The 17,458-nt window shown below is 44.3% G+C and overlaps 1 protein-coding gene across 3 annotated transcripts; it reads right to left on the bottom strand.

Annotated features, from left to right (window-relative positions):
• Positions 1–5,819: 5,819 nt before the first annotated feature.
• Positions 5,820–17,286, bottom strand: klhl17 (kelch-like family member 17). Of its 3 annotated transcripts, none has more exons than XM_083674830.1 (13): positions 16,927–17,286; positions 16,002–16,171; positions 13,211–13,475; positions 12,412–12,533; positions 11,959–12,180; positions 9,998–10,114; positions 9,159–9,402; positions 8,829–8,973; positions 8,285–8,452; positions 7,860–7,948; positions 7,604–7,677; positions 7,188–7,369; positions 5,820–6,214 (listed from the first exon to the last, which is right to left on the bottom strand). In XM_083674830.1, exons 3-13 carry the CDS (start codon positions 13,422–13,424, stop codon positions 5,986–5,988), a joined length of 1,806 nt encoding a protein of 601 aa, XP_083530956.1. In that variant the 5' UTR covers positions 13,425–13,475; positions 16,002–16,171; positions 16,927–17,286; the 3' UTR covers positions 5,820–5,985. The 3 variants fall into 3 exon arrangements, with proteins under 3 accessions (XP_083530956.1, XP_083530958.1, XP_083530957.1); XM_083674832.1 differs by having other exon boundaries at positions 9,189–9,402; XM_083674831.1 differs by lacking the exon at positions 16,002–16,171.
• Positions 17,287–17,458: the final 172 nt, after the last annotated feature.

Below are 17,458 nucleotides of genomic sequence, written 5' to 3'. Positions count from 1 at the left end.
ATTGTCATGTGTGGGGTCTTTACAAATGTGTCGTTTATTCTGTTTAGCTTACGCTATGTATTAGACTGTTTGTTAAGTGTCCTCTAGAATATACTAGTGATTGAAAGCAGTTGGGACAGTCGGATTAGAAGCTTCCATTTATGGAGGCTTATGTTCTGTTTGCTTATAGATATTCAACATTATGACACAGTAATACTGAGGGTAGCACTACCTGTCTGATGAGCAGGAATTCCTTGGTGCTTTTTTTCATTAACACAAAGGAGGTAGACAGACAGATAAAGACAGGTGATACAAAAGAGCAACATGCATACTGTATGGCCAAGGATAGACCTGATCAGCAACATCCTTAGGACTACACATCATCAGATTTGAGGACTTTCTCTAAGTAATGTTGGTGGGAGGGGGTTGTCATGATTAAAGATAAAACAGTTGATCTCAAAAATAAAAATCTAAAACTTTCCATTTAAAGTATCTGAAAATCAAATACAATTTCTCAGACATGTGAGTCAAACACTAATGACCATCTTTGACTCATTGTTTGGTCTTAGCTGAAGTTTCTGTCAATGTCTGGCAAGTAGACATTTTTTGAAATGTAGTTACACTAACTGCATGCTAATTCCATCCTGCTGAACTGGATTGTGTAAACGGATCTACCTGAGGCACTAACAGTCTATCTAAACCAACTGTTGAGAACCATCCAGCCTCCAAGATAGCAATCTAAAGCCTGTCTGAAAGTCACAAAACCATAGCAAGGTTATTGCTCAAGACCTCAAGTGGAGTAATTCAATCAAGGGGGAATGTGAGTATAGAGGTAATTTAGTAGAAATAGCCAGGTATGTCTGTGAGGTATAGATATGGTAGGCTATAGTCTATACATTGAGATATAGTATATAGCATGTATAAAATGGAGTAGGCTGTATATAACTCCTAAAATTAATGTATACACACACACACACACACACACACACACACACACACACACACACACACACACACACAAAGATGGGTGGCCGGGGGTTCTGGTTAAAATAGAAAACTATATTATATTATTATAGGAAATGCAGAATGTTATCAGCTGGATCTTCTCTCCCAACACGCAGAGGAGAATATGCGATTTGTTGGCTGTGAGCACGTATGAAAGACGTATTGTATCTTTACCATATCATGCGGTATTATGGAAAAAATGATTCGCGAGCTTGTCGGTGTCTCAAGTAGGTGGTGAATGGTGACTCAGTAAATGATGACGAAGAACACACGGCTCGTACGGCTCCTCAGGAAAACTGGCACAGTTCGAGAAAGTTTTCTCTGCATCACTCGGGTTTGGCGGTTTCGGTTGGATTTCTGAGAAAAAGGGCAAAGCAGATAAAACAATTAAATACAGAAAAAGCGAAAGTCATATTGATGCAACAGCATTTATGTACATGTATATCACAACTTTTCTATATACGGTATGTCTCGTTTACCAAATTTCCCCCAAAATGATAAGTTGTCATCATGTATACTACCATGAGAAGTCTTGCATTTTGGGACTAGGGTAGTTTACGTCCTAGCACTCTGTAATTATGCCTAATTTGATGACAGAATAAGAATGAGAGGGACCAGAATGACATGGCATCCCTATTTTTTCCGGCAATCCCATATTTTCATAACTCTGTCCTATTATGATGTGTCATATTTCTCAAAGGGAAGGGGAAATACAGGGTGCTTTGCCAACACCAACACTACTCTGCAAGAATAACAACCTATTCATCTCCGATTTCCACATTTCAGGCTGTGGTCTTTTTGTTTCTGAATTGAGTTCCTGATGATATCATTTTCCAACCAAGTGAATGTCGCCCACATGAATATGTGTTAGTTCCTCATACCAGCCTGAAAGAAAATCGAGCATTTCTTTCTCTTAAGTCATCTTCCTCTCCTAAATGGGACCATGTGCTGAAAATATTTGTATAAAATATAGTGAATGTTAGGCCTCGAGGCTCCTCGTAGGCCTTATAGGCTGCTGGAAATACTAATAACACTAAAATAATACGGGCTGGGTTTCCTGGACACAGATTAAGTAATCCTAGACTAAAAAGTGTCTTCAATCGAGATTTTCTATTCAAAATGTGATTTAGTCCAGGACTAGGCTTAATCTGTGTCTGGGAAATTGCCCTTATGTATTTAGATAGGAGATATCACTCTGACTGAAGATGTGTACCCACATTGTGTCCCCTGTATGTGTGGTGAGTAGAACTTTGGGTCTCCCTGGGTAGTCACCCGCTTTTGTTTATCCAGACTCAGTGGGTGAGAGCAGGGGTGATAAAGTCACACCTCAGGCCCTTAAAGTGGAGTCTGTGTATTGGTCCCCCCCACATCAGGTGTCCAACAGAGAACCAGTTGTGACAAAGTTCTCACACAAGGACAATAAAGGAATCTTAATTTGACTTCTCACTGTCTTTGAAGACAGGATGAATCAAATAACTCCTACAACTACACATTTTATAATGACACAAAGCCCAGTATGTTATGTTAGAAATACTGGGAAATAGGCTAATAGATGTTCAATGACCAATATTCCTGAATTGAGACAAATGTATCAAATATTTAATTAAAGGATTTCCTATTGAATATAGGCCTACATTTCTCACCATTCAAGGAAGTAAATGAAAATGTTTTGTGAAATGCCTCAAAGGGATCTTTCCCTTTTACATCACCTAACAAAATCTTTTACCAGGGAATCGTGACTCTCTTTCCCCGCCTTTTCCATACACACGCAAAATTTCCACTCCCTCCCAGGGTTTATAGACAGGTCCAACAGGTTATTACAGTGACAGCAACTGAATTAGAAGTGCTGTTTTCTGAGGAATAGGGCCTTTTAACGTCACATTAAAATTCAAACTAACAAAGAGCCTTAAAGCATTTTGGCCCTTGGCCTCTCGTGTTGTGGTTCAGTTCAAACTCCAACCTTTCCAGGGATGGGGACAGCATCTCCATGGCCAGATAAGGGTGGTGTGGTCACTGACACCAGGGGAAAGAAGAGAGGCCTTGGTGGCAAGAATGTCGGTGAGTGTGAGGGGGACTGGGCTCAGTAGGGTGGGGAGGGGTGTCTGTGTCTCTGTCTGCTCTATGTGGCTGGCTGTGGCTATAGCAACATAGCTGAGCTTGCGTGTGCGCGCCCAGGCTGTAAACCCATTACCATCCACAAATCAGTACAGGGGACAGAGGGCTATGGGGGCTCCTTTAACAAAGACATGCGCAGACACACCATTACCCTCCCACTCCCCCTTTCAATTGTCCACACTATCAGACCCTTAAAGATGTATGGCTTTTACTCTATTGTATACATCTGAAACCTCATAGAAGAGTGGGAGTGTATTTGTGTAGATGTGTGCGTGTGCACAGAAGCAAGCACAGGTGTGCATACTATGTGACTGAGGTCATGAGGGGTAAAGTGAGAGTGCTCAGCTGTCCACTCAGATCAGTGTGAAAGGAGAGCATGCTGGGAAGGTACTCAATGATACTGCAATGGGCATAGCAACACACACACATGCTGCTAGCAATGCAACCTTCCAACTGAACTCAAGTTTGTGTTCAAAATACTCCACAAACAATGCAAGTCCTCCCACCTGAAAACATATTTATTTCTTTTATACAGTGTATTGCTCCATTTCACAATAGTGCAAATTTCATTTTTAAGGTTTCCTCATAAATATTACAAACATAACATTATAAATAAACAATGCACATCACATCAAACAAAAATGTGTTAACTGAAAAAGCTACAGTCACACTGACATTGCACAAATGTTGAAATCAGAGAATTTGAGTAATTCTTTATTTACATTTCAATCCATTGAATGGAGGCCAAGGTCTTGTGTGCAGGTTTCTCTCATGGTCCGTTAGTAGCTCACACAAATAAGACACAACATGATCTGCATGAGACAAAAAGATCCCTATGTTCTACAGGGTCTTAGAACTAGCTGATATTGGGTTGTTTCAGATCAACAAAATCCTTAAAAAAAAGGAAAACAAAAGTAACTTCTCAGAAGTTTGAAATCTTATCACAATGTGCTACATATTGATTGAAACTATTTAACCATGAGTCAAAGACTCAATGACCTATTAATTCTGACCCTTAGTGTTCTGTTGTTGTAAAGTGTTGGTATCGACTACGTAGAAACAGCGTCATCTTTTCTTTTTAACTATCCACCTCTGCTTTAAAGTGTTATATTTGGAACTTCCAAAGAGTCCCAACATTATCTGACATGTTTCAGTGGTTCATTACAGCTTGGAGTAACAATACAATACGTGTTTCCACACGTTTACTAGATGCTGTTGGATTGGATCCTTTTCAACAATACATGGATGAGGTATTACAAGTGAAAGACAATATGTAGTAGTAAGACAAAATGACAGCACCATAAGTGTTCAATAGTAGCATTACAGTTCACCATAGTTTCAAATGTTAATAGAGTAAACATGTTTTGTTAACACATTGCTGAAAGCCATTTGGAGGCTGTATGATACCATTGTCAACATACAGTATGTGAGTTTGATAATGATTTATCTAGACTATACAACAATTTCGGGTCCTCTGGTTAACTGGCCAAGAAGGAAGCTTACATACCATACATAGCCTTCAACAAAAAAGGATTGGACATCAGTTGCCATAGCTACTACTGACATATGTTGGGTCATGCTTGTGGCAGTGAAAAGGCGACTTCTTAAAATAACATCAGTTTTCAGTCGAGGTACCACCTCAAAATAAGAGCAACCCTTGGGACCTATACATGCACCAACCAGTAACTTTCTCTGATGGTCAAATGTACAAACACTGCATGAGAAAATAAGACATTACAGCTGATCTGATATGTTCATCAGTAAGACATCCTTGTGAATCCTCTCTGGACTCTGATGCACTCACTACTCAAACACAAACTGAACAAGCCTTTGACATCCTCTCTGGCACACTTCCACCCATGAAACGCACATAACATGACAAAAATAAAATCAATACTGCACTCTTCCGAGGCGTAGCAGTGGTCCATTTGCTTTTCATAAAGCATCTTTGAAATTGTTTGAATATATTATCATTTTTCTACATTTAATAAATATTAAATATAATTCAACATAATACTCTCTGTTCTTATCAAAAGGATTTCAACCCATTTACAGTTGTTATGAATAGTGACTGATCTATTATTCATCAATAGATCTATTTTGTCTAGCTCCTTAGTGTCCATGCTTTTTTGTGGTGTAGGAGGGTGAACAACGTTGCCTGTTACTGCCACCTAGTGAGACACAGCAGCACTACAACTTTTTTTTCCCCTGCCGGGACACAATGCCAGTTAACATGCATGGCAGAACCAGTCAATAGGTACATTCCTAAGTAAAATCATTCATTTACTTTTACATATTATTGCAAAAATCGTGATATCAAAAGAAACATTGGAAGGACAAAAAAAAAAAAAAAAAAAAATCGACTAACCAAAAGCATACAGTACACATGATCCACAAAGTGACGGCCACTGTCCAGAGACCAGTGTTTCAAGCGCTTGAGTGCAAAGGGATGGGGGGATGGGGGGTGTTTTTCTAACCTCTTTATCTGAGGAATACTCTCTCGTGTTCATCAAGAGACTAGGAGCTGGTATCTTTATAGTTTACAATAAGACCTCAGGAATCAAGATAAAATGAGACCAGTCCAGACAGACACCCGCTGTGTGTTACCCTCTCTCCCTCCCTCTCCCTCTGTCTGTTTCTCTCCCTCACTCCTCCAACCTCTTGCTCTACTGCCCCCCCCCCCCCTCCCCCCCTTCACTGTACCTTCCCATTTTCACCCTCTCCTGATAGCCTGCACCTCTCCACCCTTCTCTACCCCCTTTCAGAATCCCTCTTTCTCTTTCAGACAGAGCAGTTGCGCCTCTTGCCAGGAGCTGGCTGGGGGGTGACTGAGGTCGAAGCTGAGGCGAAGGTCAGCCTGGGGGGCCGTGGGGCGGTGACCCCGTGTCAAAGGCTGGTGGAGGAGACGGAGAGCGTGGGCGAGGAGGGTGGCGGGAAGTTGAGCAGCTCCAGCACAGCCACGCCCACACTGCTACGCCGCGTGAACATGCAGGAGGCTGCCACCCACTTGTTGCTGCGTGGGTTGTACTTCTCGATGGAGTTGAGGCTGGAGCTGCCGTCGTTGCCGCCCACCGCATACAGCCAGCCGTCCATGGCCACCAGGTCATGAGTGCTCCTGGGGAAATCCAACAACAAACAAATCATCCCTGTCAGCGAGAGGCAGGGTGTCGTGGTACGAAGCACTTCCATTTCACAGTAAAGGCTACCGTTTTCCAGACACCAGTATTTACCTAGTATTAGCTAGGAAATAATGTGGTAACGAGAGTACTCTCTTGTACTTGTTCCAAAGACTTCAACACAGTTGATAACTAGGCTTTTACTAGTGTTTGTAAAAGACTGTACTTTATTGCCGTGGTATAAAGCTAAGTTAATAGTGGTCGTTTCAGTACCAAATAAAGTGCAACCGGTCTAGCTTCATGTCAAACTACTGATGAGGTAGTCATTTTGCTGGCTCTACATTACAGAACAGGAACTGCTTACTGGAGAGACGGATCATATGTCAAGTCTCAAGTTATTGACATAAGCACGATGGAGCATTAATGTGCTGCTTATTGTTGGCTTCAGAACAGAGCACTGAAACAGAAGAGTCTTGTACGTTGCTGCAGAGGCCATAGCTGTGTAAACGGAGCTCTACTGTGTCTAGATAAAGGCACTGGTAAATGAGTCTGAGCCTCACTGATTAACATCATGGTTTATTCATGGCACTACAGCGTCCACTGTTGTCTAGTTTCCCTGCTCAAATCCTTTACTATCGACCTATCGTGTGTGTGTGTGTGTGTGTGTGTGTGTGTGTGTGTGTGTGTGTGTGTGTGTGTGTGTGTGTGTTCAACCCGGCACAGTGCCTACGCACACCCACAAATCCAGGATCTCCACATCCTTGATCCCTGAACCTTATATCAATATGTCCCGCTGTATATGCACTGAGTCTTTTGTGAAATCACCTCAATCCAGGCATCATCGAAGCGCAACAACTACAAATGTTTACTGGTTACAGATGTCAGATCTTTTCATTTCTACGCAAAAACAGAGGTGGTACTGTAGGGACTAAGGGTTGGTCTGAGGTGGAGTGAATGGAGCCCGTCTCTCACCTGCGGATGTTCATGGGAGCCACGCCCTCCCAGGTGTTGTTCTTGGGGTTGTACCTCTCCACCGAGTTCAGGCAGCTGGTGCCGTCGTTGCCCCCTGCCACGTACAGCATGCCCTCCAGCACCGCCACCCCGGCACTGCTGCGCCGACTCAGCATGTTGGCGATGGCCGTCCACGCGTTGCTCTGCTCCGCCAACCACAAGGCGCCGTTCCAGTCACGATTGCAAGTAATTCATTACAGTTGTACTGATCAGTGACGCATGATATTGAAACCAATGTGTACAACTTACGACTGATAACTGATCTGGACTTGCGTGAAAATGACAAATCGTAACTCATGAAATGAAAAAAGGTAACTATCTAAATGATACATTTACGAGTTGATAGAAATCTGTGGTTGTTTTCTTTTGTTTCTTACCTGTGGGTCGTATTTCTCCACTGTTGCGAGGTGTGAGGAGCTGTCGTATCCTCCTACTGCATACAGACTGCCATCTAGGGGGGGGGAGAGAGAACATCATAACAAGCTCAACAGACTAGGTTCCAACTTGCAAAATGAACTACTTTGACAAGCCACTTATTTGCTGTGAAGCCTGTAAAATTCCTCTGGCGTTAATGGCATGTAAACTCCTGTTCAGTAAATGACATCACAGCGAGGAAGTGGACATGGTGCTTACCCAGAGTGGCCACACGGACATATCTCCTCCGGGTGCTCATGGCTGCGATGGAGGTCCAGGTACTAGTCAGAGGGTCGTAGCGCTCCGCGCTATTCAAGGAGAGGAAGGTGTGCATTAATTTTACACACGTTTGGAAAGCGGAAGTTCTATTTACATTTACATTTACGCCACTTAACAGACGCCTTTATCTAAAGCGACTTACAACAAATACATTTGTTTAAGTAAGCGAATCATCTATCCATCAGTCATCATTCTATCAATCCAGGACATATAAAGCATGACTGGTTCCATTTGAAAGTCAAATTCCAAACGCGATATCAGTAGATGTGTCACAGCTATGTCAACTGTGACGGCAGAGCTGCTGAATGTGCATCTGCGGGTGTAGCGTTAAACGGGTGTCAGGTTTATACTGTGTGTGACTGTACCTATTGAGACAGGAGGCTCCGTCGTAACCCCCCGCTGCATACAGCAGGCCGTGCAACACCGCCACACCCAGACAGCTCCGCCGCGTTCCCATGGAGACCTCGGGCTGCCAGGAGTTAGTGACGGGGTCGTAAGACTCAACAGTGGCTAGGTCTGAAGTCCCATCATACCTGAAAAACACAGCCAACCAACTGAGGGTAAGACTCTGGCAAACAGTCAAATTGTATCTCAAGGCTACTCTGTACATAAAGTGCTAGGTAGGTTATATAGTTTAGAGGGCATGTTTTTACTTTGTCAATACTAGCATGGAGAGGATGTGCCAAATTGTCTTTTAAAGTCAGAATTTGCATGATCATTCTCTAAGGGCAAAGCCAATGTAAATGTGTTCAAGCTTCCTCCTGCCACAGACAACTGTTATACTTTACATTATCGTGACCCCAGTGTGGTTGGTTGAGTGGGAGATTGGACTACATATGCTAGGTCTCCTGATCCAGGCCGCCTATTTAGAGGTCAAAGGTTGAAACGGATGATGAGGTCTTCCCTTACCCTCCCACAGCATACAGCTTGTTGCCGATGGCCGCCACCCCCACCCGTGCCCGCCGAGTGGACATGGATGCCACCATGTGCCAGCGGTCTGTCCTCGTGTCATAAGCCTCGCAGTCACCGTGGATGGCAAACAGGCTGCCCCCACCTGTGTGAGACACACACCACCCACAACAACAACAACAACAACAGGAGCGTCATTCACAGAACACAACAACATGTACACCATGGTTTAGGTCCACTCCATTGTACAGTTCCCAAATCAACAAGTGGTTAATGTGTGTGTGTTTGAGTAGAGTATGGATTAATATGTTTGTGTGCCAGTGTATGTACCCTGGTGGGCACCTTCAGGGGCACACTGACCAACGGCGAAGAGCACGGGGCTGGCGCCCTCGCAGCGCCGGGGGCGGGTGCGGCTGTTGCTGAGCACGCCCCTTTGCTCGGGCATCAGGTGGTATTTGAGGGCCTCGATGAGCAGATCCTTACACTCCGAGTGGTGGCGCACCAGCAGCTCCGTGTCCACGTTGCTCATCAGGAAGTCCCGTCTCAGCAGGGGCAGACGCACGCACTTCATCAGCTGGAGAGAGGAGAGGGGGGGGGAGAGTGGGAGAGTGGAGGGGAAGAGGGAGGAGGAGGGGGGGGATAGGGAGTGAGAGTGAGAGGAGAGAGAGGCGGAGGCAGAGAAACGATGAGTCACACAGATGATTAAACAGCAGAGCTGGCAGTTAATGGTAATATCAACTCATCAACGCAGACCAAACAGCACCACCTGGGCTCAACCTAACACAACATTACATTTTTCACACTGGTGAGCTACATAGAGGGGAGATGATGGAGGGAGGGGGGGAGATGATGGAGGGAGGGGGGGAGATGATGGAGAGAGGGGGGGGGATGATGGAGGGAGGGGGGAGTTGATGGAAGGAGGGGGGGAGATGATGGAGGGAGGGGGGATTGTGGGTGGGGGTGGTTGATGATGGAGGGAGAGGGGAGATGATGGAGGGAGGGGGGAGATGATGGAGGGAGAGGGAGTTGATGGAGGGAGGGGGGGAGTGTGGGAGGAGGGAGATGATGGAGAGAGGGGGGGAGTGTGGGGGGGGGATGATGGAGGGTAGGAGGAGTGTGTGTAGAGGAGCCCACTGTGCTTCTATAGACCTGTGGTGTAGAATTCTTACCCAGGGTACGTGCTGCCTGCGCCCATCTACGTCATGTTTGACCCAGCTCAGCACAGCCCGGTACACCTCCTCCTCTGATGGCACATTCAGATTGTCACTGGAGATCAGGTCCAGTACCTTCACACATATAGAAAGAGACCACAGCAGTCTGAATTAGATCATTGGATGGGGAAACCTCTCCAACTCTGTGGTGTACGACTCAAGAGTCGACTCTTTTGAGGTCGACTCCCGACCACTATCCTCAGCTCTCAACTAAAGGGGTGTCGGTGAACTGCTATATTAAGGTGTGACTATGTAGTGTGTGGGTGTGTAGTGTGTAGACCACTAGTGTGTGTGTGTGTGCATGACGTGTGTTGCAGAGAGGATGGCACTGCTCCCAGACTGGGGCTGGGCTGCTGCTGAGATCAGTAGAACAGCTCGCAGCCTCAGAGGAACAGTATCAGCTAGTCCAGAGGAACTCAGCCCCAGAGAGACAGCCTCCTTTGCTCTACTCTACTAGTGCTACTGCCCTGCCTACTGCCCCCCCCTAGCACAGCACGTACAGAGAGAGAGAGAGAGAGAGAGAGAGCAAGAGGAAGCGGTGGATTTGTGAATGGTCGAGAAAGTGAATGTGTGAAAGGAAGAATATTAGTGGGTGACAGAGGTTGCATGCGTGCGCGTGTGCGCACACACATGCGCACACACATACGCACACACATACGCACACACACACGCACACACACACACGCACACACACACGCACACACACACGCACACACGATAGAAAGAGAGGCCGTGAACCTGTGCCTGTGAGCTAGCAAGAGATGCACTGCATACAGACAATATCATCATCAGTCTGTCAGTGACGACGCCTGTCAAAACCTGCATTGCAATTTCCCTCAAGTCTAAAAGGACGAAATATGGGGTGTGTTTCACGGTCGTGTGAGCTCCAAATTGCTTAGAGCATTTTGTAAATAAATCCAGCCCTGGTGCAGAGCTGTGACAGGCATGCGACAGCTGCTGAGAGAGAGAGAGAATAAAAAAAATAAAAAAAAATAAAGAAAGGAGAGAGAGACAAAAAAACGGCACAACCGCTGCCCTGCAGCCCGTTTCAGACAGCACTTATCCAGCTTACCCTCCTCTAATGGATTGTACCCAGTCAATGTCATTATGGAACAAGTCTGAGTGACTCCAGTCTGGGGCGGGACAGTGCTAAACTGAGCCATTACAGTCATAGGAACAGCTGGACATACTTTATTCATGTGGGGATTTGTTTGTTTGAGGAAGATAATGGGGACGTGCTGTCTCTCTTGTAGCGACTCTGTGCTAAAAAATATTTTCCCCCTGCTACCACTTCCACAGGCTTCAATTTTGAAATCTAAAATGTCAAGCAAAACATTGTGGCACTCAACAGATATAATCGGCTTGTCGTTTTAAAAACCAAAAAGCCAAAAGAAGCTCTTAACATGATGCAAGATATTTCTATAATTTCACTGGTTCTAAAATGTGTACACAAGAGGCAAACATGAGCAGCCAGGTGTAGTCTCACGCAATAAGTCTAAGCACCACATGCACATCAGGTGCATGTAGAATATTGAAACTAGTTACTAATAGATCTTACACACTCACTGAATACTTTATTAGGAACACTATGCTAATACTGGGTAGGGCCTCCCTTTGCTCTCAAAACAACCAGCTGACCAGCTGACCTTCTCTAGTTGCAGGACAAAAGGGAGAGAAAAAGAACGACACAGAGCGAGAGTGAGTTTTCCGTTGACCGGACAGCACTGTACATTATTGTACCCTGATTATTTGGGAGGTTAAGTGAGGAGGTTTGTGTTTCCTGCTGTGTCTAGAGCTTCAAACCACAGCTAGCTTTTTTGGGAAATCCCACAGCTACCACCACCAGTCACATCAAGAAGGCCTAGTTCTGTAAAGAAAAGCAAATAATATGGTATTTCTCATCTCTGTCAGACCCTTACCTGCTTCAGCGGCAGCAGCATGAATTCCTCGGTCTTGGACACCTCCACAAAGTGCTGCAGGACGTACTTGTGGGCTGACTTGAGCAGGTCGCTACAAGAATGCGTGTCTGCGAAGCCGCGAATGCCCAGGCAGTTGGAGGGGTCCAACTGGCTGAGGAGAAATTTGCAGCAGGCATCCCTCACCCCGTTGAGCTGGAGCAGGCTGGCTGCTGGAAGCAATGTCTGGGGGAAGGGATACTAATTACACTGATGTAACAAATTATTTGACTAAATAATACCTCTTCAACCTGTAAAATCTGTGCCCTCCAACTTTAGTGGAACTTTCATGTCATCCTTTCACTAGGCACACCATTGGTCAGAGAAGCTAGAAAGTGTTTAACAGTTAGGCTAATGTTCCGGCTACATTTGAAAGAATAACTCTGTACATAGGGAGAAGTAGTTATTTCTCCCTACCTGCACGTTGCCCTCCCCCACCACGATTTCTGCAGTGTAGGCATATTGAACCAGCTGCTCCAGTGCCTGAGGGTCGATGTCATGAAGGGTCACATGGGTCTGGCGACTCTCTGACATCTCATCTGCATGATCAAAGATGCCAAGTTCCACATTTATAGATTTGAATAACCATGTAAAGTCTGCAGTATATATTCCTGTGCAGTCACCTCAACCTCCAAGCTCTAGGAATGTTTTAATATTGTGCATGTCCTGGTCAGTGGAAAAGAAGCCTAGTGGTCTAGTGTCTGTCCAGGGACATACCCTCACAAAGCATTAGATTGAGCTGCAGGGGGGGGCACACCTGGTGACCTATGACCCAGACAGGAAAGAGGACGCACACAAACGACAGGGAGGAAGTGATGAGAGAGCAAACAGATGATGTGGCCCACAGATGAGGCGTTGGCACACACACACACACACACACACACACACACACACACACACACACACACACACACACACACACACACACACACACACACACACACACACACACACACACACACACACAAACACACACACACAAACAAACTCCATGTCTGAGCATTCAAGCAGCAAACACTAAGAATCACACCAAACGTGTCACTACTTTAAATGGTTCTAGCCCATCCAATTGGAAAAGACAGCAGTATGGAGTAAACTGCCAGGTCTAACAGTCTTGGTAAAGAGGGTCAAAGGGTAAAGAGTAAAGAGTCTTGAGTTGGGTGACTAACACTAGTGAACTATTGCGCGTTTCAGTGGCAAGGCGAGGGACACCTACTCGTAAACATGGCGTGGAAGTAGGGGCTGCAGGAGGCCAGCACCACCTTGTGTGCCTTGATCTCCTTGTTGGAGACGTGCAGTACGATGTCACAGAGCAGCCCACGCTGGCGCATCCTGTTCATGGACACAAAGGAGTCATGGTAGTGGCGCTTGGAGTTGTGCGAGATGCTGTGGCCGTCACGGTTGAGCAGCTGCATGCCCCCCTCCATCATGGTGCCTTGCTCCGCGGCAGCCGGCTCCTGCCTGGGCCTCACTCTGGGCGACTGCAACACACAAGAGGCAATTCCAGGTCATCCAATACAATTGATCCTGATTTAAATTCGATTTGGCTGGAATTCAATGCAATTTACCCAAGTTATTTCCTAGGAATAATTCCTTGTGTCATCGGAAAAGTCTAAGACTCCCAGAGAGAAGGCTGTTCATAAACAGCCATAATAACTGATGTCAAGTTGAGGCAACCGACTTGACAGCTATGACATATCGGTATGTCAAAATCTAGGTTACCTAGGCTAGTAGGATTGCATTGAGCTCAGAGTTATCTAGCCTGATCATTTGACATCCACTGTCATGACTGATTAAGGCGATGCAAAGTTTACTCATGGCTGTCCATCAAAGTTGATGGTGATGGAGGGCCAAAGCTTGTCTGTAGAATCTACACTACGATATGAGAGAAAGAAGCACCTTCTAAAAGGCAGGCCAAAAGCTCCAAGGTCAATTTAAAGCTAGTTTGACCATTGAAGGTTGTCACCTCAGATTAATTGTCCATTAATGTGTCCCTATTCTTTAAAAGAAGAATCTTAGTTAATAAAATGTCTGTCAATAACATGTTGGCCGTGCTTCGCCTATTACTGTGTTGTTGACACATCTGATGTATTGTACTAGAATTAGCCACTGAGCTCATCCCCAGCTGCAGTGCCTGGGCGGGTGTCGTGAGGTAAAGAAGGATGTACATATCAACACTTCCCTTTGGACATTCATCCGGTGAAGCATTGTGTGAGGAACACACTTCAAAATGTTGTGAAGCATCTTACCCAATCTCACTAATTGTGTTCAGATGAATATTTCAATCTCTCCATGTTACATCATACCACCAGACCAGTGGCTACTTCATTCTGTTTTAACAAGATAACATCTGTGTTTTTAGCCTGCAACACACACAAGAAGTTAATGGTTGCCTGAAGCTAGAGGAGCTGGTAAAATCCAACTTGCATAAATGGGAATAATAGGCCTAGACCAGAGGGAATGGTGTTTTTAATGTGACTGTCTTAATCAAATGAAATAAAATCAAACTTAATTGATATAGCACATTTCTACTAACAAGTAGGCTGAAACAATGCATTTACAATCCAAACAAAGACAATGCTAATAATTAAGAAAAAATGTAATATAGAGAACTAACACTGCTGCAAAGACTAATACATGAATTTAAACATGAATTTATGAAAAAAATGCAAGATTAGTATGTTACCGATAGTTATGTAAGCCAATTCATCAGGGCAGTTTGTAGACCTGTTATTCTTATTGCCTGAGCCAGAGTAGAAAGTTGCCATTGAATGTCACTTGCACTTCCAGTTCCTAATACCTGTCAACACATGTATCCAATTGTGGGATCCCATGGCAGAGAACAGTGCATAAGCCAAATATTCAGGATGTAAATTCACTGTTTCTAACATCAACTCGCATAGCCACTATATAATACGCTGTAAGTTTGTGATCCTGCAGTGTGAAGAGAACATTGAATTTACATCCAGGTAATAGGATTGCATACTGGCTCCAAGCATTTTGAAAACAACTAAATCCCATTGAATGGATGGTACACAGAAGCCATCACCATACAGTCCAGGCCAGTGTATAAACAAATCTAGCCTAATTGTTGACTTCAAAGTCTGTGAGAGATCCTGCACTTGAGGGTCGGAAACACATGGCCTACAGTAACACTATATTGAGCTGTCCCAATAGGATCTGGGCATACTTCGTAACCATAGTGGGACTCATGGATGATACACTTAGGTTACCTAACACCTAGTGTGTGTAAGGAATCCTCTTTCCATGAAGTTGATAGAGAAAACTTTGTATTGCAGGTGTACAGTTTGACTGTGGCATCAACTTTTCAACAGAAGTTTTATCTATACTCCAGGGATCCACCTTCAACAAATTCATTGTTCAATCACTGATGAAGAGGCATCTCAAATGTCACCACTGCTGCATAGCAACAAGACTTGTGTCACACACAAGCAGACACAAGTAGACACATAACTCCATGTGACAAACCACACAGAGATATCAAGTTCTAAAGCCCAGGGCAGAACACTGACATGAAATATTTTGCACATTTATACATTTGGAATTTTGAAACCATTGCATTGTGTAAGTGCAAGTAAGTGCAGTGCAAGGTTGCCAGCACAAATGATTGATTGAGCACAACATGTATTATTGCCACTGCAGTGCTAGGGCCTAAAACATATATGGCTAGGACCATCATACCATCCGTTGCCATGCCACTGAGGGGCGACACATAAGCCTATTCAACATCCACATAATGATTACCGTCCCTTTTTCTGACTCTGGACCGATGCCAGATGTACGGCTTCAATTTATGAATGCACATTTCCCCATCGTGGCATTATGGACATGCATATTGGCACAGTATGCCTTCCTTCTTCAGCATGTTTCTATTCATACATCAAGACCCTCCTTATGTGGTTTGATGCACCCCCAGCCCCCCACACCATCTATTTTAGCCAAACAGTATGCAGCAAGGAAAGCAGGCTACAGAAATGAGAAATTACCGGTGATTGATGTTGCGGTTTCGTTGAGCACCGAATCCCCTCCTCACTAAAATGAGGGGGAAAGTGCTAACAGCTCGTGTCGCATCCAACTTGAGTATCTCTACTTTCTACCTTGGTCCATATTTGTGTGAAGCACACGAAAAATGAAAGCCTCTGTTCTGCGCTGGATGCTGTTGACGTAAATGCAAACTGCATGAGCAATGACATCAATTTTTAAGGTGGAGTTGCAGTTGCAAGTGCTGAAATGCTGTCACCGTTGCCCTTTAATAACAGGCGCTAAGATATTGGCATATGTTGACACGTATTTTTCATGCAAAAATGATTTAGATGCAACAATTATTTAGAAGGAACAGTTTTAGCATTAGTCATGTGTCCATTCTTCCAAACGACCTTAAATCTCCAGTTGAGTGAGAACTGGACATTGAAGGAAAAGCACAGGACATCTTCTTCGAAGTATATGACAGACATTACAGACAAAACATTTCGATAGACTATAGCTACCATCTCTGACTGAGGTGTCTTTGACTCATAGTTAATAAGCCTCTACTGGGCGATTTCTTAATGAAATCGATATCATCCGTTGCGATGCAAGCCTAACTATGACTTGATTTGAGCCTTGATTTGAGTTATTTTGTTGTGAAATTCTCCAGGCTGTGTAGTGTAAACCTAATCGCCTCCCTTGCCTGGCATGCGCGAGCTTTCAGTGACAGATTTGAGGATAAAGCATGCAATCATGAACATTTCAAGAACAAATGACAATATTTTCCACATATGTTTCCATACATATGATTGCAAAAAAGAAACGGTAGCATCAAGTCTACCTAACAAGTAATTGTAACATTCCCGACCGAGCTCCGTCTTGACTTGATGACAACTGTCTGTCAGTCAATGACACGTCGAGGCTACCGGATTAAGAAAGACTCACCAGTCGTCGTCTGTGTCGCAAGGACAGCGCAAATGTCTTTCTAATTATAACCTTTTCCAGTTTTTACACAGCACTCCAAGTTCAAAATACTTAAGGGTTCGATTTGTCAAGGGATTTTGAATGGTGAGCTAGCTAACTAACTAGCAAATCATCTACTTTCGGCATCACATGTCGCATCAAAACAGTGCTTGTTCTTTGCTATGATTTCAATTGATACTGAAACATAGTTTGTTTCCGATTCCCTCCGACTGCATTTTTAAAAATCTTTTATATATATATATCTTATATACTGCATGTATAGCCGAGGTAGCATGATCCATCATATCAATTGAAAGCGGAATAAAGATGAACTCGTTTTGTTACTTTCCTCACACTGTTCTGCAAAAATGTACTTGATTTGCTGAAATACAGTAGATCTGTGTTCGGTGAGCTCCAATAGTGGAACTCCGCCCATCTACTTCAGTTTGTGTAAATGAGGAATTATTCAAAATAAGAGCACCCAAGTTAAACAATTTGTTCTGTACAGTCCATT

The sequence above is a fragment of the Argentina silus genome (assembly GCF_951799395.1).
Source record: "Argentina silus genome assembly, chromosome: 8".
Classification (NCBI taxonomy): domain Eukaryota; kingdom Metazoa; phylum Chordata; class Actinopteri; order Argentiniformes; family Argentinidae; genus Argentina; species Argentina silus.
This window is presented reverse-complemented; position numbering and strand designations above follow the sequence as displayed.